Raw genomic sequence first — 27,190 nt, 5'->3', positions numbered from 1 at the left:
CTTCAAAAAAAAAAAAAAAAAGGAGGAACCTTCTCAGGTGCCTACATTTCCCATGGACCATCTGATATTCAGGCTCGCGAGACTTCAAATTACTCAACACGTTTGCGGCTGCGCAATGTCATTCGAAAACTTGCACGCTGAGGGACGCCGTGGAGGAGAAAGACAACGCAGCGAACAAAACACACAATGGCGACGGCGGCGACAACGGCAGGCGGAACGGGCTCGGGTGGACCGACCACTGGCCCCGTCGGTGGTTTAACCGCAGTGGGACGAAAGAAAGATGGTGGTCCGTCTGCGAAATTTTGGGAAAGTTCAGACACGATATCCCAGCTGGAGACGGTGCGACTCTGGATCGGAAAGCACTACAAGAAGGTAAGCTAGCTGCCCGCTCCTCTATTGATTTCTATGAAGGCCCGCGTCCCGCTAGCACAAAGGGGCGCTCATATTTTAGTTAGCTGCAGCCACCCAGAGCTAAGTAGAGTTAAGTTTTAAGAGTGCTTATATATAATTTTGTTTGGGAGTTCACCGTCAGTATACTGCCTATTGTCTTGAACAGTTTGAGTTATCAGTTCTTGTTTATCAAATAGCTATTGTTAGCTCGCTAACTGCCCATTCAATGTTGCTACTAATATGACGCTCAGGGGGGAAATGTTTACAAACGAGCGACACATAGCCGCGTATAATTTTTTAACTAGTATGTAATAAGTTTCTCATTAAAAAGAAATAACGATAAACCAAACTTTCTTATTAGTTTTTCAAAAGGCCCAAGATGCTAACCTATATGTAAGTCACGGGATATACCCTGCAGAAATTATAATATTAGCTTAATAAACCCCAGCTTTCTTTTTATGCCATCTTAAAAGGTACTTTACTTAGAAGGTAATTATCTACTTCACTGCGTGCTGTTTGCAGGCCCAGTCCTGTTCCATGCTGTCAGTGTGAGTTTTGTCAACACAGCAGCATAGCACACCGTGCAGGTTGCACTTGCCTACTGAATTAGCCAAACAAAGAGTGCTCCTCTTATCACGTCAGGCTCTCATTCAAACCCACTGACACGTTGTGCCTGCTCAAGTTATAGCAGAAACATTATTCAAATGAAATGGCATAGATAAGGGCTTGTGAATACAGCGTTTACTCGCAGATTTATATTACAATATTTCATATATAAACTTGGCTTTTTTTAAGTATATCCACTGTTCAATAAAGTTGCATTTAAGAATAATAAATACATCCGTTTTTTTGTTGTTGTTGTTGTTGTTGTTGTTGTTTGTTTGTTTGTTTTTTTTGCAAAGATATTTATGTGAGTTATTTGAGGCCATATAGCAGTGGAAGGTCTTCCAGCTTTAAATGTACTTTGTTGCTGTTGACTGTGATCTTTCTGGCCAGTGTTTAGTTGTTGTGTTGCATGAACTTAGCATAGACTAAATCTAAAATAAGCAACTAAAACCTTATGTCATTATTTGGTGATGCAACAGTATATAAATGGGATTCACTAACATTGTCTCTTGGATTACATTGATTTTGCACTGGCTAAACCTTAAAGGATAAAGTCATGACTTGATTTTTAAATTTTTTTGGTCAAGATTGATTCTCTAGAGCAAAAAGATCAGGAAATAAATGGCATCCAACTATCCCTCTTGTCCTGCTGGTAACAGGACCTGGATATCAGGGACGGCAGTCTAAGCAGAAACCTGTCGCCATGCAAGGCAAAAGATATAACAAGTTTAAACAAAAATCATTAGTCTGTTGACTCTCTAGAGTTGCAACTAACAATTATTTTGATATTCGACTAATCTGCCTAATTATTTCAGTAACTCTTATCTCTGCTTCCTGTAGCCAAACCTCCTGTTCTACCCTGTAGTACCTCATCTGCTGAAGTCTGCCCACCTGTGAATATCACCCTGTTGTTTTGTCCCCCACCAACTTAACATAATGGTCCAAGAAACATTTGAATTTCAAAATAATCAAATGTATTTTTAACATTACTCAATAGTTTGTATATTATTTGGTTCATGAATTTATGATTGGATGTTCTGGAGCGAGGCTTGCTCTTATCTTTGTGATGATGTTCCCAGCTGCTGATAACCATGCTAATGATGCTCTCCGTCATGACTTAAGCCATCTGAGAGGTGCATGAGCCTCTTTACAGGACTAACTTATCTATACCCCACTGCTTAATACTAGTATAGCAAAACAAAACAGAAATAGAGCTCTAGTAAACGACTCTTGTGGCTGCTCATATCATGGTAACAGACTTCTTTTTATTATTTCCTTTTATTACTTAAGTTTTGATACTGTGATGTGTTATGTCGTGTTGTGTTGTATGCAATGTCGTTGTGGGACAGTTTTCCAATTTCATTGTACTATTGTACTATGAATGACTGTGCAATGACAATAAAGAGTCATCTTATTATCAAATGAAGAAGCCCATTCTCAGACTTTTGAGCATTTCTTTGGAATTAATTTATGTACAAAAAAAAAAATCTAAACTCTTGTAGGTTGTATTTTTCTGTCTTTTGGCCACCTTGATTTGCTAAAAAAAAAAATAAAGACTGCTAGATGAGATGGGAATCTGTGCCATTGCTATCATGTTACTGATAACTTTTTTTTGTGCCTACTTCCAGTACGTCCAGAATGACTCCCCCTCCAGTAAATCCCTGGCAGGTCTCGTGGTCCAACTGCTGCATTTCCAGGAAGACGCATTTGGGCGAAGAGTCAACAATCCTGCTCTTACAAAGCTACCTGTAAGCATACAAACATTGCATTCTACAAAAATCGCCATCACAGTTGAATCCCAAATGGTAAAGTGTTCTGTTCTTATGGTTCCTCTCATATCTTCAGGCCAAGTGTTTCCTGGATTTCAAGGCAGGAGGTGCTCTCTGTCACATTTTGGGATCTGTCTATAAGTTTAAGAGCGAGCAAGGCTGGTAAGTTAACTTGTGTAACTTAGTATGAGCAGATGGGTCTGACATTGATCATCAACTTAAACCCTCCTTTTGAAGTCATTGGGCTTAGAAATATAATTTAAACTATCTCAGTTGTGCATTTTGAAGATAAGCAAAAATCTTAATGGTCTTGTATTTTAGGATGTTGGTTTATGGAGTTAAAAAAATAACCATTTGTGTCAGTTCCCAGTGATTGTACTACCTTGAATGACTTTATTTGTCCCCCAAGTTGAATATCTCAGCAGTCCATGGATGGCGTAGGGCATAGAAGTTGCACATAAAGTCATAATAAATGCAGAGTTATTATTTGAATATTCATGTGGCTTTGTGTCATTCTCAGGCGAAGATTTGACCTACAGAATCCCTCCCGGATGGACAGGAACGTGGAAATGTTCTTAAATGTTGAAAAGAACCTGGTCCAGGTACAAGACAAAGTCCTAATGCTCGAGCTACTCCTTATGTTTATTCTAAGTACATTTGTTAATCAAAGTGCAGTCTTTAATAAAATTCAATTAGGCTTCGTGTATTCTAGTTATGAAGTTCAGATATTGCAGTTGTGTTTAACTGGCATTCACACTTTCAAACTGCATACAGGGTTTTTATTGTTAAAATTATTGTAAGTTTCAGTAACTCAAAGTCTTTTAACATTTTAAATGAATAAGCTCAGATTCCATTTAGCCAGTGTGCAGGTATCAGATTTTGACTGTATGCAGTTGTATGGAAATAAGGTAAAGGTGTGTTTTTATGTTGTCAAGTGTCCCTTAAAACTTCAACTGTAATCACTGCATTGAGAGATAAGTGAGTGTACTTTTGTTTTTGTACTTTTGCTTTGTTATAAAGCAACTTTTTGCGTGACTCTAACTTAAACCTTCTTCATGTGTAGAATAACTGCTTGACTCGACCCACTGTTTACCTGTCGCCAGACATCGAGCAGAAACAGGCTAGTAAGCTCAAAGACATCATCAAAAGACACCAGGTGAGCACAGAAATGAAATGATTTCCAGAGTAGTAAAATTCTCGTGGGACGCTCTGGTGTAGCAGCCTTTTAAGTTGTTCATTTTGTTTTTCTCTGTTCTCTTCAGGGCTCCATTACTGATGACAAGTCGAAGGCCACCCATATCATTTACCCATCACTATCCCAGCAAGAAGAAGGTTTGTTAGTTATCTCTGTGATTTACGGACTTAATTCTTAGTCAAGTAATGTGAACCACATATCTACTGTCTTTCATTCTCCCTTCATTATCCTTCTGACCTAAAACCAACTTATTACTACAGTTAAATAATGAAAGATTTTAAAAGTGACTTAAAATATAGTAAAGTGATCAAATACTGCTTGGTAATCTTACCACTTTGTTTTTTTTTAGTTTTGTTTTTGCTTATAAAAGTGTAAATAATTGTGAATAATAATTGTGAAAACTCCTGAATATTGGTATTTATGTTTTGCAGAGGAGTGGCTGCGTCCTGTCATGAGAAAAGACAAGCAGGTGCTTGTCCATTGGGGTCTCTACCCAGACAGGTGAGCAGAGTGAGGCATTAAGCAGCTCACAAAAAAGATCTGTGCTTCAGCTGGTGGATGTAAATTATTTCCTTCTAATATTTGGGCATTTTAGGAAAATGTTGGCATTTTATTAAAGAAAAGAAAAAGAAATAATCACTCGAATCATCCTGAGAGAGATATTTCTGTTCATGACTTCATGAAGTTACTGATAACTGTTTTTATTTTGTTAGCTACGACACCTGGGTGTCAGCCAGTGAGTTAGACGGTGACCCAGAGGACCCACCCAGCACTGACAGACCGTGGAAGGTGAGATGTCTGTAACCAATAGGTTTTCTTTTGATACTGGAAGACTTTTTTGTGTCCCTTAGAGTTTCCAGTTTTGGCTTTTGTTACCTATGTGTTTATAAATTGTCCTGAGAATATAAATGGTCACTATTGTATGCATCTGACATGCGTTTCTACCTGCATACCAAGTAAAGTTTTATTGTATTTATTTATTTTAAAATGTAAAGTGAAGCGGCTTTACCACATCAGCTAACCAATTTCCTTGTTTTTGCATTTATGTATTTCTGTCTCTTCTACTTGTTCTTTAGTGTCTTCCACTGAGAAATAATGGGAAATTAGGTCAGCAGAGTAAATTGATGAGTTGATTTTACTCTGTTATCTCCTTCCTTACTCTGATAAGGTCCATGCCAAGTGGGTTTTAGACACAGATGCCTTCAATGAGTGGATGAATGAGGAAGACTATGAAGTGGATGAGAACAAGAAGCCAGTCAGCTTCCGCCAGAGGATTTTCCCCAAAGAGGAAGAGGTATGTGTTTTTGCTGTGTGGGTGTGTGTCAGTGATCCAAACTTCAAATCCAAGAGAAAGCAGGTTTTCCAGCCACGCTTCATCAGTACAGTGTGACAGCACCGCTCCTACCATTGTTGTTAAAGGGCAGCAACCTGATCGTTGTTACAAGTGACTTGTGTTGAAATTGGCTCTTTTGTAGAGGTATTAATCTAAAATTGGTCTTCAAATCTGTACTGTATGTAAACCTGGAAATGGAAATTATTTGACTGAGACTAGGTGTGAATGCTGGTGTGAATTTGAATGTTTTTGCTGTTAGTCTGTCCCATTGCATGTTGCTTTGCTGTATGGATTGTGCACCTCACTCTTCTTCGTTCACAACTGGCTTCAGTCTGCATGCTGCCCATCCTTTCCAAGCCTTTCCTCACACTTTGTCTATTTCTAATGAGTTTCAGGGTTCCTGTTCGTGTTGGGTAAATGAAGTCCAAAAGTTATGATGCCAGAGACATTAAGTTTTCTTTTACACTGTCTTGGCCTTTTCACTGATCACTCATGATCACTCATGTGAGCATTAAGCAAACTGGCCACACAGATGTTTAAGTGCTCCAGTTTCCCATTAATTGTAGCTCTTTGGGTTACCCTTACGTTGTACTCTTGACCTCTGTCATACACGGACTCACACAAAACATTGAGTGAACTGCATCTATGAGGTTAGTAAGCACATGCTTCACTAAGCCTTTCAAAAAAATAGTTTTTATATGAATTAGCTTTTTATTAATCCTCAGCCCCAGAGTATGCCTGGAAGTAAACAGAAAAAAGACTGCCAGGAATGGCCATTGTAGTAAGTGCAGTCAGGACAGCCTGCCAGCTGACCTAATCATCAGGAACTGCTATGCTGGCTGGCATATTCATCCTTGTTTACATGTGTGAAGCTGTAGATGAAGCTTTCGCTTAAGTGTGAGTTTGGGCTGAATAGGCGGGCACTCACATCACATTCCTTTATGAAAAGCTGACTGGTCAGGCTTAGGCTTTTCTACTAGTTCTTATAATTTGGTGGATGAAGCACCATCTGCAGGATAGAAATATTTATGAAAGCTCCAAATTTATTGACAATGGATGAATTGTTTTGTAGGACTTGGATAAATCTCCAGAATGCAGTCATAGAGTGCGAAGTTAACATCATCTATAGAGCCACAGCAAACACATTAAAAGCTTTTCATTTTATCTAATCTGGAGCCTTTTTTTGTTACTTTTTGTTAAATTTGAAAAGGGGGGAAAAAGAATCAAATAGTGACAACTGGACAAAAAGAAGTTTGTCTGCTGCTGAAGAGAAATTCCTCTGATCCTGAAATGAGGGTCAGTGTGAAAGAGTGTCTGTTTGAAGAGGACAGTATACAGGAACCCTGATTGTCTCCTCCACCTCCACGGCATCCCCACCCCACCCTCTCCTACGGTCGTTCTCCCACTGCTTCCCCTCCTTGTGTGTGCAACCGTTCCATCCTCTCATTCTGCCGCTCTTTCTCTCATCCTCCATCCCTCGCTCCCTGCGCTGCTCGGGGTTTGTCTGATCAGTCTTCCCGTACACCCGATCGCAAGGAGCGCAAGGCCAACTCTGCGGGAAAGAAGAGGAGGCGCTCACCCTCTCCACCCAGCACTCCAGCCGAGTCCCGTAAGAAGGGAGGCAAGAAGGGGTAAGGATGCTTCTCTTCGTTTTTGTTTTTATTGGTAGTATAAAATGGAGCGAGTACTGAGTAAACGCAGATTTGTGCAAGTGGTCTCCTAAAACTTCAGATTTGTCTCTAAAGGATAAAACTTGGTGATCCAATACATTTTTTTCAAAAGACAACAGGCCTAAATGTGACTCAGGAACAGGAGATGTATCATTCATTTTGTTTAAGCAGATTTTAATAAAATATGCTGCAAAAATTAATTTTCCAAGGCTTGGGGACTAGTTGTATTTGGATATTAATCCACAGTGATTGTGCTAGGGAGCATTTATGGTAGCAGGACTGTGTATGTGTGATTGAGTCAATGTAGACTATATTTAATGAATGAACATGTCACTTTGTACAGCAGTGAGACTGATGTGAGTAGAATTAGGACGACAATGAAGCCCTGTGGTGCAGTATAATAAGATATCAGTTGTTTATCCTGGTGTTTGATTTTTTTTTATTGTCACGTTTTAACAGTTAGAGAAAAGCAAATAAATCATTTCTCTCTCTCAGGAACCCGGGGCCTCACTGGAAACGACGGGGCCACAGAGGAGAAGAGGAGGACACTGAAGAGGACATGACAAAAGACATGGACGATTCCTCAGCTGGTGCTAGCATGGAGGAGGGCAGCATCTCCAAGAATGGTATGTGCTGAGTATAGGGGCTAAGCTTGGCTCTATTTGTGTTTGTGTTGCAAACTACCATCTGTACATGAGATACTTTTCCTGTGTATTAAAGCATTAATTTGGATTATCATTAGATTAATTAAATACACTTGTTCATTAAATGTTTTAGCCCTCTAAAATGAATGTAATTATTCTGTCTTAGCTGTCATAGAAAACGTCAGACAGTTATTATGAAACGCCTAACTAATTGAATTTAAATTTAGGTGGTTACATGGACACAAAAACTGCTTGCATAGACCAAATATTTTTTTACCACAATAGGCATCCTAACTTGGCCATCAATACTTTGATATTTGTTAAATGTAGTTAAACATCACAGAATAGTCATATTAAAGAAATTTTACATAAGCAGATAAAAAGGGTATTTAATATTCAGTTACAAATGTAAAGTTTTGCTTTATAGCATGTATAGCAAAGTACGCATAACTAAAATGATTTTACTGTCTTTACATTTAATTGATCATCAATTGAGTCGTATTTAGATTTTATCTATAATTGTAACATAATCATATTTTAAATAGTTTTAAATGGTATTTGTCTGCAGTTGCCAGTAAGATCAGAGACAGAAATTAGGATATTTAAATGATTCCTGTCATAAGTGCCCTCTTCAGTCTTGTTGTTATGTGTTGCAATGTTCAGCTAGAGCTTTATAAGCAGTAAGAAACCTGCACTGTGATATTTGTCCTGTTTCTATCTTTGTAAGGTTTGTCCTTTTCTAAACAGAGATAAATTTTATTTCATTCAATTTTAAATTCATTTTTTTGTGATTTTTCTCTATGTGGCTGCTGTGCACTGAATCATTGTGTTTTGATGACAAGAAAACCCCCTCAGCAGCAAGGGAAAAAAACGTACCCATTGACGCTCACAGTTTAAGTCAGAAAGTAGAAAAACAGCCTTTGGGTGCTTCTTTTTCATGATCTGTATTCTGCTTAAAGATTCCCTTTAAAACCAACACACACAATTCTGTCTATAATACTCTTTTTAGACCAAGTCCCATTCGTTATGTCCCACTTTTGTCCCAAAGAAATCTCCTTGTCTTCCTCCAGCACACAGACACACACTCAGTCTATTTTAGTCTCCCCTTTTGCAAACCAGAAAGCTCGTTATTGTCTTCATGCCCATGGCTGAATTAGACAGTCTTTGAATAATTTTTCTTAAATATTTTAATTTTTCCCCTCTTCTGTACTTCACTTTGTACATTTTTTTTTCTTTTATTCCATGCACAGCAAATTCAAAGAAAGACAGCGAGAATACACCGGTCAAAGGAGGGCATGTGGCCGACTTGGGTATGTATTTATAAATGAACTTGTATCCTTGTGTAGGAGTTATATGAGTGAGATTAGCATCTTTTGTATGTGAGCATAAGCTGTCCCGCAGTTTAAAAGCAAACCTGAGTCAAGACATTTATTTTTATTTTTTCCAGATGACATGGAAGATGAATCTGTGATGTCTGGTGGGAAGGTAAGACCATTGTTGTCTGTCTTTATCTCTCCAGTGTAGTTAGGAATATCACATATACATATCACTCCCAGTCACTCCTGGGAGTGATATGTAATATAAACAGTGTATTTTGATTCAGTTAAACTAAATCTAATTGAAATATGAGGAAATGGTACGATTAAAATATCCCTATAGTTATTATTCAAAGAACTAAAAACTAGCGTGCACCTGCTGTTTTTCTTCATTCTTTATACAGGCTTTGTTTTCTTTTTTTAGATAAATGTTTGTGAGCAAAGCCACTTTACTTCCAAAGTAGGGCTGTCTCATGAATTGTAATTACACAGCACAATGACTTTTTTCAGACTGCTGTTACTTGACCTGTCTGCTTATCCTTCTGCAGGATGATGAGGAACAAGGCAAAAGTGAAATAAACCGACTGGATGCCAATGAGGACAATGTGACTGAACAGACGCATCACATCGTTATCCCCAGCTATGCTGCTTGGTTTGACTACAACAGGTAAGTGTTGTGAATCTGAAACTTAAGCTACATTACACAAATAACTTGGTTAATAAGTTATAACTAACTTTTCAAAAGCTTATGTGGAGTGGAGATGATAGGAGGCTTTTTATTTTGGAGAGATAGTGAGATGTTGCTGTTTGGAAGAAGATGGATTACAGATGCATTTTAAAAAACACAAAAAAACCCACCAGCTGCAGTTTACATGCAGTTAGAGGTGTACTTGATGACATCTGCAGGCCATTCTTAATCTCATTGCCATTAAAAAATACAATTTTATTTTAGGAATAACATTGTTTCTTCCTACTTTGATATCTATCAATATTTTTTCCTTTCCTTTCTTGTTAGCATCCATGAGATTGAGAGACGAGCCTTGCCAGAGTTCTTCAACGGAAAGAACAAGTCCAAAACTCCAGAAATGTGAGTTTATACACACACACACACACACACACACACACACACACACACACACACACACACACACACACACACACACACACACACCCCAGTCCCACATATATAAAAACGCAGCTTTCATGTAATAAGTCTCCTATCATTCTAACGGGACATACTGCGACATCTCAACACAGATACCTGGCCTATCGCAACTTCATGATCGACACGTATCGGCTGAATCCTCAGGAGTACCTCACCTCCACCTCCTGCCGCAGGAACCTGACTGGAGATGTTTGCGCCATCATGAGGTTCGACAGATCCACATGTTGTTAACTTTTCTGGGGTTTTTTTTTTTGGTTTTTTTACATATTAATTTGGTTGGATTAATGGGCAGTGGCTAACTCAATAAAAAAATATTTATGAATATTAAAAACTTACCCTAAATGAATTGAATTATTGTATTATGCAAGTTAACACCTACTGGGAGGCCTTCAGCCAAACACAGTCCTTGTAGGTACCACACATGCTTTAAAGAGAAGATGATAAGTAGCTTTTCATTGTTTTAATTATTTTTTAATGTAATTATTCTCCCTCCCCCTCCAGGGTACATGCATTCTTGGAGCAGTGGGGTTTGGTGAACTACCAGGTCGATGCAGAGTCTCGTCCATTGCCAATGGGCCCCCCACCCACTCCTCATTTTACTGTGCTGGCTGACACACCCTCTGGCCTCATGCCTCTTAACCACAGACCCCAACCGGTAAGGTCAACTTAAAGAGGGAAGGAAGAAGTAGGTTTGAATCCACTCGTCTGGCCAAGGACCATATTTTTTGAGGATAAATAGATTGGTTCCAAATAAAGAAATTTTTGAGCAATGACTCACTCCAGAGTGGCTTTTAATAACATCCCTGAACGTTATCGCTAAACACCTAAAATAGTTTTGTGGGGTTTTTTGTTTTGTTTTTATACCAAATATAGATCAAATTCCTGAAGAATTTTGTCCTTTTTGCTAGCAATTCACTTTAAAAGGGAAGCATGGAATCTGTGATTTGATTGTTTGTTTTGTTTTTGTGTGTGCCAACACACCAACCCCAAAAGATGTTTAACTTTGATTAAGATGTCAAAAGAAAAACAAACTGAAATAGTTGCAAAACAATTATCACTGAAATTATAATAATAATAAAAATCACAGCTGTGTTGTTTTCTCTGGGTTCCCTCCATTATACCCTTGTACCATTTCATTGATGAGCTTCATTTGTAAAACTGCTGCACGTCTCAGATGGTCACATTGCAAAAAAATACATCTTCATAAAGATGGTTTGCTAATGTTTGGCCATTTTATTCCTTCCAGATTCCTCCTCCACAGCCAATGCCCAATTTTGCAGACAAAAGCAAAGACAAGCCCATCGACCTGCAGAACTTTAGCCTTCGTTCTGACCTCTACAACAGGAAAAGCATCAAGGTTGGAGCTTGTTCAACTTCCTAATGTGTTTTTCATGTTTGAAGTTCTAACAGTCTCTCTGAGCTGGTGTGTTAGAATTTAAAAACAAAGAAATGTCTATTGTGGACTTTGATTCCTCAGGGTAAAGCAGGCAGCACTACCAGAGATTGGACTGAGCAGGAGACTCTGCTGCTGCTCGAGGTGAGTCTTAAAGTACAGAAGATAGGAGTGTCCTGTTTTAAATAAGAAAAACTTCCAATGTTTGGCTGCTGATCATAAGCTCAACCTGTTCTTATGACCTGATTTAAAAAAAAAAAAAAAAAAAAAAAAAAAAAAAAAAAAAAAAAAAAACAACACACTTTTTTCTGTCATTTTCTTTCTATGTTTTTTTGTCTTTAACAAAAAAAGATGGCGATAAACTCTTTATGCCTCATGGAATTATAAATATTGCTTTATTAAATGTTCTCTGGCTTTCTTTTTATAATAAGACTTGTATCGTCACTCCTGTCACCTATGGCTAGGCCCTGGAGATGTATAAAGATGACTGGAACAAGGTTTCAGAGCATGTTGGTTCACGCACCCAAGATGAGTGCATCCTGCACTTCCTGCGATTGCCCATTGAAGATCCATACCTGGAGAGTACGGAGGCCACACTTGGGCCTCTTTCCTATCAGCCCATACCTTTCAGCCAGTCTGGGAACCCAGTCATGAGCACAGTAGCCTTCCTGGCATCTGTTGTGGATCCCAGAGTGGCATCTGCTGCAGCCAAGGCAGCACTAGGTGAGAACTGGTGGGAAAGAGCCATAAACTTATACATAATGAGCTTCTGTATTTTAATTGCTAAATAGCTAGAAACAGAAACATTTACAACAAATATCAGTGCAGCAGTTTCTTGACTTCAGAGGAGATACTAGAGATTTATCTGTATTTTCAGTTTCATTATCTTAAACAACATCATGCAGCCACAAATATACACGGGTTGGGTTTTGAATGGTTCTGATTTTTAAATGTTAAAGAGGAAATGTCTGCCTTTTGGTTACACATGTTACTTTTGTGTAACTAAAAGTGACCTGTTACACAAGATAGTAATATTTTTCCTGGTCTTGTGCCAGTTACACTAAAAACAAAAAGACCAGTAGAAGATAAATGTAACTACTGAATTGCTCAGATAACGTAACATGAGATTTAGTTGAGACAACAGACAAACACTGGCCACTGTAATTAATAAATATCAAATGATTTGATTGTTGTCAGCTAAGCTAGAACATGAGCCGATACTGATGTGTGGCTAACAGGGGGAAAGTAGCTATGTACAGGTAAAAAAAAAAATGGTTTAGCTCTGTGAGTAATTAACACTGTTACTACTGCTTTTTGAAACTAAATAAACAGAGAACACCAAGTGAACACACAATACTGAAAGCAGCTCCAAAAACGGTCTGTGCATATGTGACTACTTTGTCATTATAAAGTGAATAAACACAAGCTGCACAGTCCAGCTGGCATGCTTGGGAATATAATACTAGCTTCATGTCTGAGCACACCATGAACTAATGGATTGTCATATTACTATCAATGAGAGTCTGAAAGTAAAAAAACGTCCACTCTTTGTTTGCAGAGGAGTTCTCTCGTGTGCGTGAAGAGGTGCCAGCTGAGTTGGTGGAGGCTCACGTGAAGAAGGTGCAGGAGGCGGCCAGAACTACTGGGAAGGTGGATCCCGCCTTTGGTTTGGAGAGCAGCGGCATTGCTGGAACTGCCCCCGAGGAGCCAGAAAAGACTGGTGAGTGTTGTTTGTACAGATTGTAAAGAAAGACAGGCTGATGCCTCCAAGCCAGCCTCGAAAGTCTTTAACGTATTTCTAAACATGTTAGAAGGTGTAATACCTCAAGCATTTCCTGTTGGGGGAAGGCAGGTATCATCTAAAATAATCATCTGTCTTTGCTGAGGTTTGGTAGTTTTGTGACCAGCTCCAACATCACAATGTTATTCAGCAATGAGGGATGTCCACTCTAATGTAAATTGCTGCTCTGTGCATATGTCCAGGCTAACCGATGTTTCTCATCATATTTAGGCTCGTATTTGACTTTTGCTACACATCAGTCCTTTTACCAGCAGGCTACTGAGGAGTAAAGACATATTGTGAAATGTTGTGGTGTTTCTGTGTACACTGCTGTGGTAACCAGTGGATTAAAGCTGCGGTTGCAGATGGGGCAGCGCAGTGGGAGGAGGTGAAGGAGAAAACTGGGTCACCACACTCATCGATGTTCTCATTGCTTTCTCTCTCTCTGTGTTGTCTTGAAAATTACCCACATCGCCCCTGCACGCAAACAAACACACACACACACACAATACTTATCACTTGTTAAAGATTAATGCTCTCTTGAGCTACAGTTGTAATCAATAAGTTTAAATGTGTTCCATGCCTCCTTTAGCCTAAAGCACTCAACTGGCACAAAATCAATATTCAAACTCTTAACATACGCTCAAGTGCACCCGTGACATGGTTTAACACTCAGCCACACGCATGTATTCACCCGGTCACGTGTAAGTGTACACACAACACTTGTCATTTCCTGTGGGCCTATTCATTTAAAGTGCTTTCAACCTTAGTACCTGCATGTCAAACGATGCCTTTTGATGTTGTTTATCTCAGTAAATCAATAAGTTAATTTCACTCCAGACAGGATGATATATCTTAGTTTGACTATTCAGCTACAGTCATATCACAAATGTTGGTAATATCTATGTAAATTTAGAATGTATTTAAAATAATCTCTGACCCTCTTTGTTAGTTTTATCTGTCTGACAGATGCTGATTTTTCAGTCTTGCTGTCAATTACAGAAACCACAGAGCCGGAAAAGATGGAAACAGACTCGGACTCCCAGCAGGTTGACAAGGTGAGACCACCTTTCATGCATCTTCAGATGTTCACTGTCTCATAAGAAAACACCTGTTTATAAATGGATATTATAATAAATCCCCTACTAATTAAAAGGTCAAACTGATTAATAAATCAGATTAAAACATCCAACTTGGGCCATGCGCATACCTGAATTCATTCATGGTTTAGGTTTTTCATCGAAAGTACACAATATAACCAGACTTGGGGTGACAAGTGTTGGTAATGGAGATGCAACATAATCCCATCCAATGGTGAGGTAGATTATTTTGATCAAAACTATGGTTTGAATTATACCTCAGGTTTTATTAAGAGTGTATGAATTGCAAAATATTGCAAAGTGTCTTACTACCAGCCAGATCAGTTCATCATGTTTTGCTCAAGAGTAAAAAAATGAAACAAAAACAAAGACTAACTACATTATTCTGATGTTATTACAAGGTTACAGCTTCAGATAGTCTGGCATGCTGTAACAGGTTCATGAGTGTTCCTGTACAGACAGATGACTTGTCACTTATTACATTGATAGCCACTTCACTTATTTTTTGCACGATTTAGAACTTTCCAGTTCATTTACTTTTAGCCTTCGTCTCGTGCTTTAAAAAGCGAGTGAATGTAATGACACTAGTGGCTGTTGACTTAATTATTCTCTTACATTAGTGATTGGGGGAAGAAAGTTAACAGGGTCGAGATTTGATCAACTATTGAGTGTACTCGCAGCATTTTGTAGGTGAAAAACCTTGAATGAATGTCCTTTATTCAACACTTTTAAGCAGCTAGCTACTCTGAACCACACTTATTTCTCAAATCTCAGAGCAAATCTTAAATTCAGACTCGCAGTACAGTTGTTGTTGTTGTTGTGGGGGTTTTTTCCTTCTGTGGTGGCACGCCTACCATTTTTGATTTTCCTCAACCTTCAGGGTGAGTTGAAGGATGAAGCTGAGAAGCCAAGCGAGTCTGCCGAGAAGAGCGACAAGACAGAAGCAACAGAAAAGGTGAAAAAAGAGGGAGCGGAGGCATCGGAGCGTGAAGAAGAGAATGAAGAGGGAGGGGAGGCTAAGACCGCTCAAGCAGGTAACAGTTTATGCCAAAGTGAAACTAAAGCTCCATTTCACAGGCATGCAACTTTGTTTTTAAATTGCAATTTAAAGGGTCTACTTCTGGTTGATTATCCTGATGATTTGATAATTTATTTAATGTTTTATTGTTTAATTAGTCTGTAAAATCTGATAATGTTTTTCCACACACATTCTTTGAAAAGTCTACATAAAGTGCTTGATCTTTTCTATTTTTTTCTTTTCCTTATCAGACAAAGACAAAGAGGAGTCTATGGAGACATCATCTTCAGACCAGGAGAAGGAGAAGGAGGAGAAAACCCCTACAGAGGAGGGAGAGGACAAGGGCAAGAAGCTGGAACATGATATCGGAGAAGGAAACATTGCCACTGCGGCTGCTGCTGCCTTGGCATCTGCTGCCACAAAAGCCAAGGTAAGACTGCAGGACTGCTGATTCTGCAACAGCAATTGCATGGAACAACTTCAGCTTTTCTCAAATGACACTGTGTTGCTGCTATAATTTTGTGTACCCGTTGTTCTGATGGAATCCTGTACTTTTTTTTTTTTTTTTTTGGTAAGTGTTAAAATAGTAAAATGCTGGAAATGGTTATTTAGCATTGATTAGATATTGACCATCAGCCCATTGCCTTCCTTTTAGCATTTGGCAGCAGTGGAGGAGCGGAAGATCAAGTCCTTGGTGGCTCTGCTGGTCGAGACCCAGATGAAGAAACTGGAGATCAAGTTGAGACACTTTGAGGAACTTGAGACCATCATGGACCGTGAGAAAGAGGCTGTAAGTCAGGAATACTTCAATACAATGTTGTATTCTGTTGGGCAGCTGGACTCTTCACTTTCAGTTAATGCAGGCACTCAAATCCTCTAATGCTCAGTAAAGGCTTATAACTGTGGTTATCAAAAATGAAGGTGAGCTGTTAACAGAAGTTCATCCGGCACTTTAAAACTACGCCTAGTCTCTAAAGTGGAAAATTAGCTGTTTGAAGCAAAGACAGATTTATAAAGTACCCACCTCTCAGACAAAGTGTCTACAGATCTTTAAAAGGTCTATAAAATTATTAATGCAACTAATACGTTTTTTTAAAAAGACTTGAAGTCAAAGGAGAATGTTTTTAGTCACAGGTTACTTTTAGCTGCTTCCGTATTTCCCAAGAGGTCACCACAGCGGATGGCTCTGCATGCTTGGTTTGGCACAGATTTCATGCCAGATGCCCTTCCTGACACAGCCATCCCATTAATCTGGGACTGGCAAGTAGAAAACCTCGTGTGGTTATTATACTATACGGAGTGCAGAATTATTAGGCAAGTTGTATTTTTGAGGAATAATTTTATTATTGAACAACAACCATGTTCTCAATGAACCCAAAAAACTCATTAATATCAAAGCTGAATGTTTTTGGAAGTAGTTTTTAGTTTGTTTTTAGTTTTAGCTATTTTAGGGGGATATCTGTGTGTGCAGGTGACTATTACTGTGCATAATTATTAGGCAACTTAACAGAAAACAAATATATACCCATTTCAATTATTTATTTTTACCAGTGAAACCAATATAACATCTCCACATTCACAAATATACATTTCTGACATTCAAAAACAAAACAAAAACAAATCAGCGACCAATATAGCCACCTTTCTTTGCAAGAACACTCAAAAGCCTGCCATCCATGGATTCTGTCAGTGTTTTGATCTGTTCACCATCAACATTGCGTGCAGCAGCAACCACAGCCTCCCAGACACTGTTCAGAGAGGTGTACTGTTTTCCCTCCTTGTAAATCTCACATTTGATGATGGACCACAGGTTCTCAATGGGGTTCAGATCAGGTGAACAAGGTGGCCATGTCATTAGTTTTTCTTCTTTTATACCCTTTCTTGCCAGCCACGCTGTGGAGTACTTGGACGCGTGTGATGGAGCATTGTCCTGCATGAAAATCATGTTTTTCTTGAAGGATGCAGACTTCTTCCTGTACCACTGCTTGAAGAAGGTGTCTTCCAGAAACTGGCAGTAGGACTGGGAGTTGAGCTTGACTCCATCCTCAACCTGAAAAGGCCCCACAAGCTCATCTTTGATGATACCAGCCCAAACCAGTACTCCACCTCCACCTTGCTGGCATCTGAGTCGGACTGGAGCTCTCTGCCCTTTACCAATCCAGCCATGGGCCCATCCATCTGGCCCATCAAGACTCACTCTCATTTCATCAGTCCATAAAACCTTAGAAAAACCAGTCTTGAGATATTTCTTGGCCCAGTCTTGACGTTTCAGCTTGTGTGTCTTGTTCAGTGGTGGTCGTCTTTCAGCCTTTCTTACCTTGGCCATGTCTCTGAGTATTGCACACCTTGTGCTTTTGGGCACTCCAGTGATGTTGCAGCTCTGAAATATGGCCAAACTGGTGGCAAGTGGCATCTTGGCAGCTGCACGCTTGACTTTTCTCAGTTCATGGGCAGTTATTTTGCGCCTTGGTTTTTCCACACGCTTGCGACCCTGTTGACTATTTTGAATGAAACACTTGATTGTTCGATGATCACGCTTCAGAAGCTTTGTAATTTTGAGACTGCTGCATCCCTCTGCAAGATATCTCACTATTTTTGACTTTTCTGAGCCTGTCAAGTCCTTCTTTTGACCCATTTTGCCAAAGAAAAGGACGTTGCCTAATAATTATGCACACCTGATATAGGGTGTTGATGTCATTAGACCACACCCCTTCTCATTACAGAGATACACATCACCTAATATGCTTAATTGGTAGTAGGCTTTCGAGCCTATACAGCTTGGAGTAAGACAACATGCATGAAGAGGATGATGTGGACAAAATACTCATTTGCCTAATAATTCTGCACTCCCTGTACATTGTGGAGAGATCCAGAACTGCTTGTTTTGGATGTTTTTGGAGACCCAACAGCAGAGTACTCATTTTGAAGTCTGCTACTCAAGGCTCATGCATTGTAATGTAAATTCTCTGCAGACAAGTCCGAGCAGTGGCAAAAAACAGGCAGCCACATGGACGTCACAGATACACACAATAATCAAGGCTTAAAGCCTTGTTTGTGTCTCCTCTCAGCCTTGAGCTGGGGATCTTTTGTGTGCGCCAAATGTTTCAACCACTACACCACAGAGTCAAGAACGTTTTCATTCTCACCACCGTGAAAATCTCCGGCACATAATGCTACTCAATTAGCTCATACAGCATGACTGCATCGTTAAGGTTTCACCTAATAGGTTTTGCATGTGTGCAAATGGTTTACTGTAGCAGTCTGAAAAGATAAATATTGGGATGGTGTTTTAAAATTAACCAAATATTTGTACGTTTCCTTAAACACCATTTTAACTTGCCATCAACAGGTTTCCTTGGGAAGGGTATATTTCACTTTTATGCGACTTTCACAGCATATTCTCTTAAGATTGTGTTATAAAGGTCTTACATTTAACTTGTTCATACTTACAGATACCCCATCTTAGCCTGTGAAAAAAATTTTTTTTTATAAAAAGAACAACACGTGTAACAAAATATTGAGATAAAGTTGAATGTTTGATTTAAACTCCTAAATTTAAGAACAGACATTTTAAGTTGGGTCAAATGTCAATATTTTAGGAGGGTTAAAAGGTGGAACATGAGTGCAGCATTACACCACTACCATATAATTAATAGGTAAATACACAAATATCCTTACTTGTTAGAAGTCTTTATTAGACTGTTTAAAAAATGTAAAATAATTGTAAAACACTTTAAAATGAAAAAGAAATATAACTATTTGGATTAGCACATCCTTTGGAGTTGTCCAGAAAAGACTGCGTTACAAAGTTTCGCTTCTTCTGTTGCTATATTGGCACAAGTAACTAATAAAGATTTAATTCATCAACAGATATTGGCCAGTCAACAGGTTTGTCCCCACTTGGCCCAAGTCTTCCATAGAGATTGAAAAAGAGACGCAGCATTAATTCTCTGTGAGGAGAACATTTTTTCCAAAGCAAAGCTGTTGTTCAGTGAGGCAAGTGAAAGTGTTACCTGCCCCGACAGAGCAAATGAATGACTCTCAGCTCTTGTTTGTGTGTGTTCTGTCCCTGCACAATCCCTGGAGACGCTAGTGAGAGTGTAAAACTGTGTTTTCACGGTAGCAGCATTGGCAGTGTAGCCCAGTTTCACAGCTGTAAACAGTGCATGAAAAGAAGTCTGGTTAAAGAGGCTTTCTGAACGCTGGAATGAAACCAACCCACTCCTGCTGCTGTTCCTAACATAAACTGTAAAACACTGAGACTCTAAAACAAAGAAACACAAGGCTTTATTTAGAGTTGTATGTGCTATGCAGAAGGAACTGAACAGACCTCCCCCTTTCTTGTTCTGATTTTTGTCATGAAGCTAGTTTATTTCTTTTTAGCTTCATAAACATTCTTTTTGACTTTGGCTGTAGTTCTTTATTTTTATATCCATGTTTTGAAATACCCACCTGATGATACTGTGGGTCCAGTCTCATCAGTATAAGGAATGTGTGGTGAGTGCAGTGGCCTATGTAGTTATTGTAGGACTTCGCTCATTCATCTCAGCATAGCTGCACACACACTAGCTGTACATCTGCTGCAAGTTCAGTCTGGAGGAAGAATTATTGCTGCCAGACTAGAGAAGTTCAGGAAAGGCCGCTGATTGATATCAGGAATGGCCAAAACAGCGACCTGTTTAGTTGGACAAAATGGAAATGAGCACGAGCTCTTCAGTTCTTAAATGCATGCACAGTTTTTAAAGATTTTAAAAAAAGAAAACGTTTTTAAAAGTAGTTGTAAAATATACCTTTGTGGCCTGTAACAAGAAAACCTGTATGTGTAAAAACTGTGTTTCGATTTCATGGCCATGGTATTCATAAGTTAGGCTTCTGTATGGAAGCCCGTTTCCGCCACTAAAAAAAAAAAAAAAAGCTAGTATCCATAACTCGAAATTTCGAGTTATTTTCTCGAAATTTCGAGATAATAACTCGAAATTTCGAGAAATATAACTCGAAATTTCGAGTTACTTTTCTCAAAATTTCGAGTTAGCTCTGCCAATCAAAAATATACGTGAATGAGGTCACTTTCTTGTTACCCGGAAGCATATGGCGCAGGACCGCGCACTCAAAAACGGATCCCAACAAATTAAAGTATGTTTGCTGATAGTAACACCATGTGATTCAGCTAATAACACAGGGATTTCATCATTTGTGAAGCCAGGCTGAAAACACTCAGCAATCTGTGCATTCACGACTGGATGTAATACCGGTAGCTTAGCTGTAGCATTTGTAGCTGAGGGCTTCAGCTTCCGTAACATGGAAATGACGTCATTCACGTAGATTACTGATTGGCAGCGCTAACTCGAAATTTCGAGTTGCTTTTCTCAAAATTTTGAGTTAATAACTTGAAATTTCGAGATAATAACTCGAAATTTCGAGAAAATAACTCGAAATTTCGAGAAAATAACTCGAAATTTTGAGTTATGGATCCTTTTTTTTTTTTTTTTAGTGGCGGAAACGGGCTTCCATACTTCTGCCCTGTAAAATATGCAGGCCTGCATTTTGTCAGTGTGCACCTTTTTGGCGTAAAGCAGACTTTATCAGGATATAAAGCAATGAAAATGTAACTTTATGTACTGCAATACCTGCCAGTTGGTGGTGGTATTTGGTATTATAACTGTCTTAAAATAATCTTTCCTCATGGTTCCTGCATTTCTGTGCAGTTGGAGCTTCAGAGGCAGCAGCTGCTAACCGAGCGTCAGGCGTTCCACATGGAGCAACTCAAATATGCCGAAATGAAGGCGAGGCAGCAGATGGAGCAGCAAGCGGCAGCCGCGGCTGCTGCTGCTGCTGCTGCAGCTGCCCAGGCCCAAGGACAGGGACAGGGGCCTGGGGCTGGACCACACTCTGGGCCCCCTCCACCAGGCATGCACCCAGGAGGACCCACACCACATCACGGAGGACCTCCTCCCCACCACGGAGCACCTCCACCACACCATGGAGGGCCCCCACCCGGCGCTGCAATGCACCCTGGCTACCCCCCAATGGGTCACCACCCAATGGCCCCTCACCACCCAGGACAGACAGGTGAGGGGAAAGGAAAACTACACTGGTGCTCAAAGTGATACAGAGATTAAGGAGCTTTGAAACAGGGGGAGCAGATGTGTTCTTTTAGATATTGTGAAATATTAGCATTTTCATATGGAAAGAATGTCAGCAGCTTTACCAGGTTATGACTTTGTTTGTTTTACACATTTGCCATATCAGATATTGATAGCTCAGTAGCTACTCTCTGCTGCCTTTAGTGGGTTGTCTTTCATATATACCCAAAGTTATACTAGCAGCTATGTTTTGTAGTCTTAGATCTTGGCCACTTGTTAGCCAGCTTGGTAGTAACTGCTAACTTGCTTAACAATTTTAATCTTTTTTTCTTTTTCTATTTTTTTTTATTTATTTTTTTTATAAATGATGCCTTAATCTACCTAAAAGAACAGCTACATGAATTACTTTATTAAAGTCCCACTAATTTGGACTGGTATTCTGGTCATTTGGACTAACCCTTGGTGATTATTTGCTTTTGGGAACTGCAGGAAAATGTGGACATAATTGGCTCATTACATTAAACTTCAGCAAAATAACATATCAAGTGTTCTCAGAGAATGAGGACAGAATGGATTAAATGGCTTTTTTTCTCTACAAAATCATGTTAGCTGTTGGTTGAATGTTTGTTTCTGGTTTGAAGCACCTCATGTAGGTTTTCTTCCTTATGTCCATCTGATCTCCATGTGTCTGATTTCTCTTATTTGTACTTTTCATGCTGCAGGACCAATGGGACCAGGTCAGCCAATACCTGGACGTATGATGTCTGGCCCTCCTTCTGCTGGGCCTCCTCCCGGTGGCATGCCTCCCATGATGCCCCCACGCCACCCCGGAGCCCCCAACGGCATGTGTAAGTATAAATAGTCACCCTCTCATTATGCTTGTGTTGTTTTTGAATATGTATAAGCAAACTCAAGGTGGTTTATTTCTGTTGATTTGTGAAAATTTAATTCACCAAAACCAATACACGCTAAATTATGGCCTTGTTTCTAGGATCCTTTATTTACCCAACAAACAACCTAAGAAAAAAAATCTTTCTGGGAAATTCAAATAATGCTTTGACCCGGAGCTGACAGCTGGTATTTACTTTGAATGTCAGCTGCAGCTAAACATTTGGATCATTGCTGCTTATTAGCATCACAGCACGCACAGACCCTGCGGTTTGCATTGATTTCTCTAACCTTGTAAAGCAGCCAATCAGCATCTGAAATTAAGCACCAGTGTAATGATATGTATTTAAGTTTTTTGGCAGCTGCTGTTTGTGTTTCCACGTGTACTAAAGCTGAAATTTGAATTCTAAGAATGGTGTTACTTAATCGTTTTTTTTGTTTTGCATTGTATTAAAGAGACTTCTCAGCATTTACATTCCTCAAGAGAAACAAAATTTGTTAGATTTATTGCAGGTGACATATTATAGCGATACCATTAATTCTTAGACTGTTAACTTTTAAAGCTATGTTTGCACTTTTTGATACCTAACCTGTAATTTTTTTTTTTTTTTTTAAAGGAGGAGAAAAATACAATTTTCTTCATGCCTTAGGATGTCATTTATGTTGCCCATCAGCATCAGTTATGGTTACCAGAAATCAATGCGGGCTTTAATTTAAAGCCTCACACCACTGCTGTGTGTGTTAGTCTAATAATTGCCCTGTAGCTAGGTTAAGCGTTGTAGATTGTTGTGATGAGATGAAACCTTTTTGTCTTTAAAGATACGGACTGTTTTTGATGTATTTTGCCTCATCATCCAGTAGAGGGAGCTCTTAAAGTCAGATATCAGCTTTACAAATTGCATCCGCAATTAACCTGTGATGAATAAATTGTACTGGAGGAGGATGGTAGCCACTTGAACCACTGAAAAAGCGGTCTTTGAGAATTTCTGGTTCTGTGAAAAGCTCTTCACGTCCAAGCTTATCACTTAGTGAAGCAGTGTTGTAATGTTGTCTTGAATATGACAGAAGAGACACAGTGCAGCTGTGACTGCACAGAGAAATGCAAACGATGAAAGCCAGACTAAAGGGTTAAATACCATGTAGAACTGGTTCATTACACATGACTGGTATTGAAAATACCAGGATTACAGTTACCTTCATATTCATTTATATATTAGTTCAAACTTTAGCTTGCTTCCTTTATGCTCTAAAACCAAGATTTTCCTTCTTAGATCCTGGTCCACCACCTGCACAGCCTGAAGCGATCCCTCCTGCTCCTGTAGGACCTCCAGCACCTCCGAGTGGGCGAGTGGCTGACAACTAAGAGCTACACACAAACACGCGCGGACACACACACACACACACACACACACACACACACACACACACACACACAAAAGCACACAAGCTTGAAGCTAACTCTCTGAACATCAACCCCTTTTTGATGGCCTTTGCTACTGGCTCGGTATTTTTCACTCAGCACTCACATCTACTATAAACTTCATCACAGGATACACACAGACACACACAGACACAGACACACACACAGACACACACACAGACACACACAGGGTTCAAAAGCAGAGGTAACCTGACATTTCACACATGCACCCATACATGCAGACTTCCACTCAGGGCACAGCGGCAAGGGTCGTCTACTTATAAACACTGTTTTCTGCTCTGTTGGGCCAAACCAAGGATGTAGAGAATGACCCTGTGTACAGAAAACAAAACAAGGAGACAGAACAAATAATGATTTAAAAAAACTGTCTCATCTCTTTTTCTTTTTCCTCCTTTCTTTTTCCAGTGCTGTTTTAATTGCACTGAAACCCCCTTCCAGTCTCACAAAACACACGCCCTGCTTTTTGTCTGGTTCCTCTTTCTCCAAGACAAACACTAGGGGGAGCTAGCGAGACTAGAGAGCTGGTGTGACCTGTAGGGGTGGGTGGTGTGTGTGTGTGTGTGTGTATTGAAGCAAGCAGATTTTTCAGACATTAACATGAATAAAACACACATGGGGGACCCAGCCTGCCCTCACTCTTGTCTTGTCGAGTATCTACCTCTCGCTCCTCTTGAAATGATACACTGTAGTTCTGTGTGTGTGAGTGTGTGTCTGTGAATGTGTGTGTCAGACAGAGGGCTGGGTGATGGTCATTTGTGCCTTTTTTTTTTTTTTTTAAATGTATGGAATCTGTTTTTTACTCACTTCTCCTCTAGCTGATTTTGAGATATAAAGTCAAAACTGAACAAAGAGGCAGGCGGAGATTTAACTTTAGGTCTGCCTTTGTCTGATAAGGTGCATCCTCCTTGACCCCCCCAAAAATGGCAGCTGTAAATACTGTTAACAGTATCTGAGTATAGGCGTGAGAGACTGTACCTGCTGAAAAGGTTTAAATTGTTCTTAGTTGTGCTTGGAATGTAAGGGTTCAATTAAAATTACTTATTTTTTTTCCAACTTTTTACTGGATTCGATTGGACTTTAAAATTCCATTTAAAAAAAGACCAGAAATTTCCAAGTTCTCTTCTCAGTGCTTTGTGACCTCCTAATCAGAGAAGTAAAACCTTTAAGTTGTATGATTTTAACATTTAAAATTTTGCCTACTAAAGACATTTGCAGTATTTAGCAAATATAAACTAAATTGGAAGCTAAATCTCATTTTGTGAGGCACAAGTTAGGACTTTCCGGCCATGAAAGGAAGTACATCCACCTCCTTCCTCTGTCTGTCACACCACCTGCAGCACTGTAACGCACACACACAGACATGTAAGCTAAGCTGTGGCGAACACTGGAGGCTGCATGCACACACCGACTTGGCCAGACCCTGCCACAAAGCACTGGACAAACACACATGTAATCTCCTGCTGACCTTCACACAGCCTTTACAGAGAGGGAGACGCTGTGATGCGGCTGAAACATCACAACACGACGATGCTCTTCCTCAGCACGGTGGGCTTCTAGATGTTTTTAGGTGCTGATACTGTAGCGATTAAACCCCGCCCCCCTCTCTTATGCTCAGTTTCTTCACGCCTAGTGCTGCCTACCTCGCTAACCCCTCTTCCCCCTCCTCCCCTCTTTAGTGCACGTTTTGCATTAATTTCCAGCTACTGTAAAACTCTGCAATATCCTCATTTTTGTGTATCAAACCATTACACGGAAAAATATTAAGTTACTAAGTAATCATAACTGTTTAGTCCTTAAACGCTCTGTCCTGTCATGTCACAGTAAATTAAATTAAACAAGGGGCGAAACCACTGAATACTTGCGTGCAGATTTGGTATTTAAATATCAGCTACTCAAGCTGGATGCTGGTTTCCTTTATCTTTTTCTGTAATGGGAAATTTAAAGTAACCTCAGCTGAGAGAAAAACAGTTATTGCGTGTTAATTTTTAGTATCAGCTGAACAAAGTGTCTGAAAAAATGAAAATTAAATCCCGTAGCTATAAAAGGGGGAAAAAAGGAACATTATGGACTTTTTGTTTTTGTTTTCGTCTCTCCTCTGAATTAGTTCTAGGATAGGACAACAGTTTCACCACAAGATCCATTTGTTAGCTGCGGTTTGTCGCAGTATTCCCCACATTTTCCACTGCTCAGGTTTCCCTTTTCTGAGCTTTTTAAAGTATTTTCATGTCAGTAATCTTGGAAATTAAAATCGGAATTTTATTCCTCGAAATGAGTCGTTCTCAATATTTGGAAGCCCGTTTTCCTCATGACGTAGTTGTTTTTGTCAGGTCATCAGCAAGTGCTTTCAACCCATTAAAAACATTTTATGACACTTGCAAGTTAGCTTTAAATAAATTAAAATGTTTATTTTATTCCTGCTGCTCTAATCATCATTTCAACTAGTCTGCATTCACCATCCTGCATCGTTCTAAAGCTGACATACAAGTGAATAATAAATCCAATATGAGGATGTTTTAATGTGAAGTCTTAACCAGAACTACTACTCCTTCCCTGTTGCTAGCACTGTTAGTATCTGCTACCTCTTCCTCCTCCTCCATCTGCTAGCTACCTCTTCTAGAAATCTTCCTCTTGCTATCTACTACCTCTCTGCGCACCCCTTTGCTACCTCTTGTTCCCCACCTCCTTCCTTTTTGTTTCTTCTTAATTTCTTTTAAAATAATTTCTTTGTCCTGCCCACATGACTGCTGCATCACTGACTGTTGCCCTCTTCTCCCAGTCTGTTGGAAGAAGAAAGCACACAAACACACCGTACGATCCCTCGCTCACACTCTCGTTCAACGTGCCCTCCCATTCAATATTTTACCAGGCTTGTTATGTAATATCACTTAAATATGATGGGATTTTCTTTACATATATTATCTTTAATGGATACTTTTTTGTGTTATTGGTAATGTATTTTCAAGGAGATGTTTTGTGTAGATGGAAGTTCTCTCTGTTCTTTGTAGCATTTGTTTCCCCCCCTTTTTTTTTTAATTTTTATTTTGTATGGGGTCTGTTGGTACTTGGACCTAGACACTGTCGAATAAACTGTGTTTTGTATGAAAATGTCTCAGTTTCTTTCTTTTCTCTTTAGACTAAAAGCACAATTGCTAAAATTGCAAAAGTTTTCATCTGAAACTGCACAAAAAGAAGAAGAATGTAGAAAATAAGTATGGTTTTATATTGCAGTTACAAGTTTGTATTTTAAAAATTAATCACCTGAAAGCCCAAGTCTTAACAATTAAGTAATTCTTAAAGTTAATTCAGAGTTTTAAAAAAATGGCTATTAGTGAATACTGAATTAGTCATTTCCAAAAGAAAAAAAACAGATTACACGAGTAGTACATTGCTTCATATTTG

General features: G+C 39.3%; 1 protein-coding gene across 3 annotated transcripts; it reads left to right on the top strand.

Moving 5' to 3' along the window:
• The first annotated feature begins 128 nt into the window (after nt 1-128).
• smarcc1a (SWI/SNF related, matrix associated, actin dependent regulator of chromatin, subfamily c, member 1a) lies at nt 129-26,896 on the top strand. Of its 3 annotated transcripts, XM_040030662.1 has the most exons (29): nt 130-372; nt 2,625-2,744; nt 2,842-2,927; nt 3,286-3,367; nt 3,829-3,921; nt 4,028-4,097; nt 4,392-4,461; nt 4,674-4,749; nt 5,129-5,254; nt 6,806-6,924; nt 7,459-7,589; nt 8,858-8,917; nt 9,055-9,092; nt 9,472-9,590; nt 9,939-10,010; nt 10,181-10,294; nt 10,590-10,743; nt 11,335-11,445; nt 11,566-11,625; nt 11,946-12,204; nt 13,040-13,201; nt 14,264-14,319; nt 15,242-15,395; nt 15,631-15,809; nt 16,035-16,169; nt 21,085-21,448; nt 22,185-22,310; nt 23,622-23,726; nt 23,763-26,896. In XM_040030662.1, exons 1-28 carry the CDS (start codon nt 187-189, stop codon nt 23,711-23,713), a joined length of 3,414 nt encoding a protein of 1,137 aa, XP_039886596.1. In that variant the 5' UTR covers nt 130-186; the 3' UTR covers nt 23,714-23,726; nt 23,763-26,896. The 3 variants fall into 3 exon arrangements, with proteins under 3 accessions (XP_039886597.1, XP_039886596.1, XP_039886595.1); XM_040030663.1 differs by lacking the exon at nt 23,763-26,896 and having other exon boundaries at nt 129-372; nt 6,830-6,924; XM_040030661.1 differs by having other exon boundaries at nt 23,622-26,896.
• Nucleotides 26,897-27,190: the final 294 nt, after the last annotated feature.

This window comes from Simochromis diagramma, unplaced genomic scaffold (genome assembly GCF_900408965.1).
Source record: "Simochromis diagramma unplaced genomic scaffold, fSimDia1.1 OVJJ01000361.1, whole genome shotgun sequence".
Taxonomy (NCBI): Eukaryota; Metazoa; Chordata; class Actinopteri; order Cichliformes; family Cichlidae; genus Simochromis; species Simochromis diagramma.
The sequence above is the reverse complement of the archived record's forward strand: the minus strand, read 5'-3'. Positions and strand labels throughout refer to the sequence as shown.

Coding starts and splice junctions, on each gene's coding strand:
- smarcc1a (XM_040030662.1), top strand. CDS start 187: ATGGCGACGGCGGCGACAACGGCAGGCGGAACGGGCTCGGGTGGACCG. Junction 9,591..9,938: donor GCTTGGTTTGACTACAACAG/GTAAGTGTTGTG, acceptor CTTTCTTGTTAG/CATCCATGAGATTGAGAGAC. Junction 15,396..15,630: donor GGCTAAGACCGCTCAAGCAG/GTAACAGTTTAT, acceptor TTTCCTTATCAG/ACAAAGACAAAGAGGAGTCT.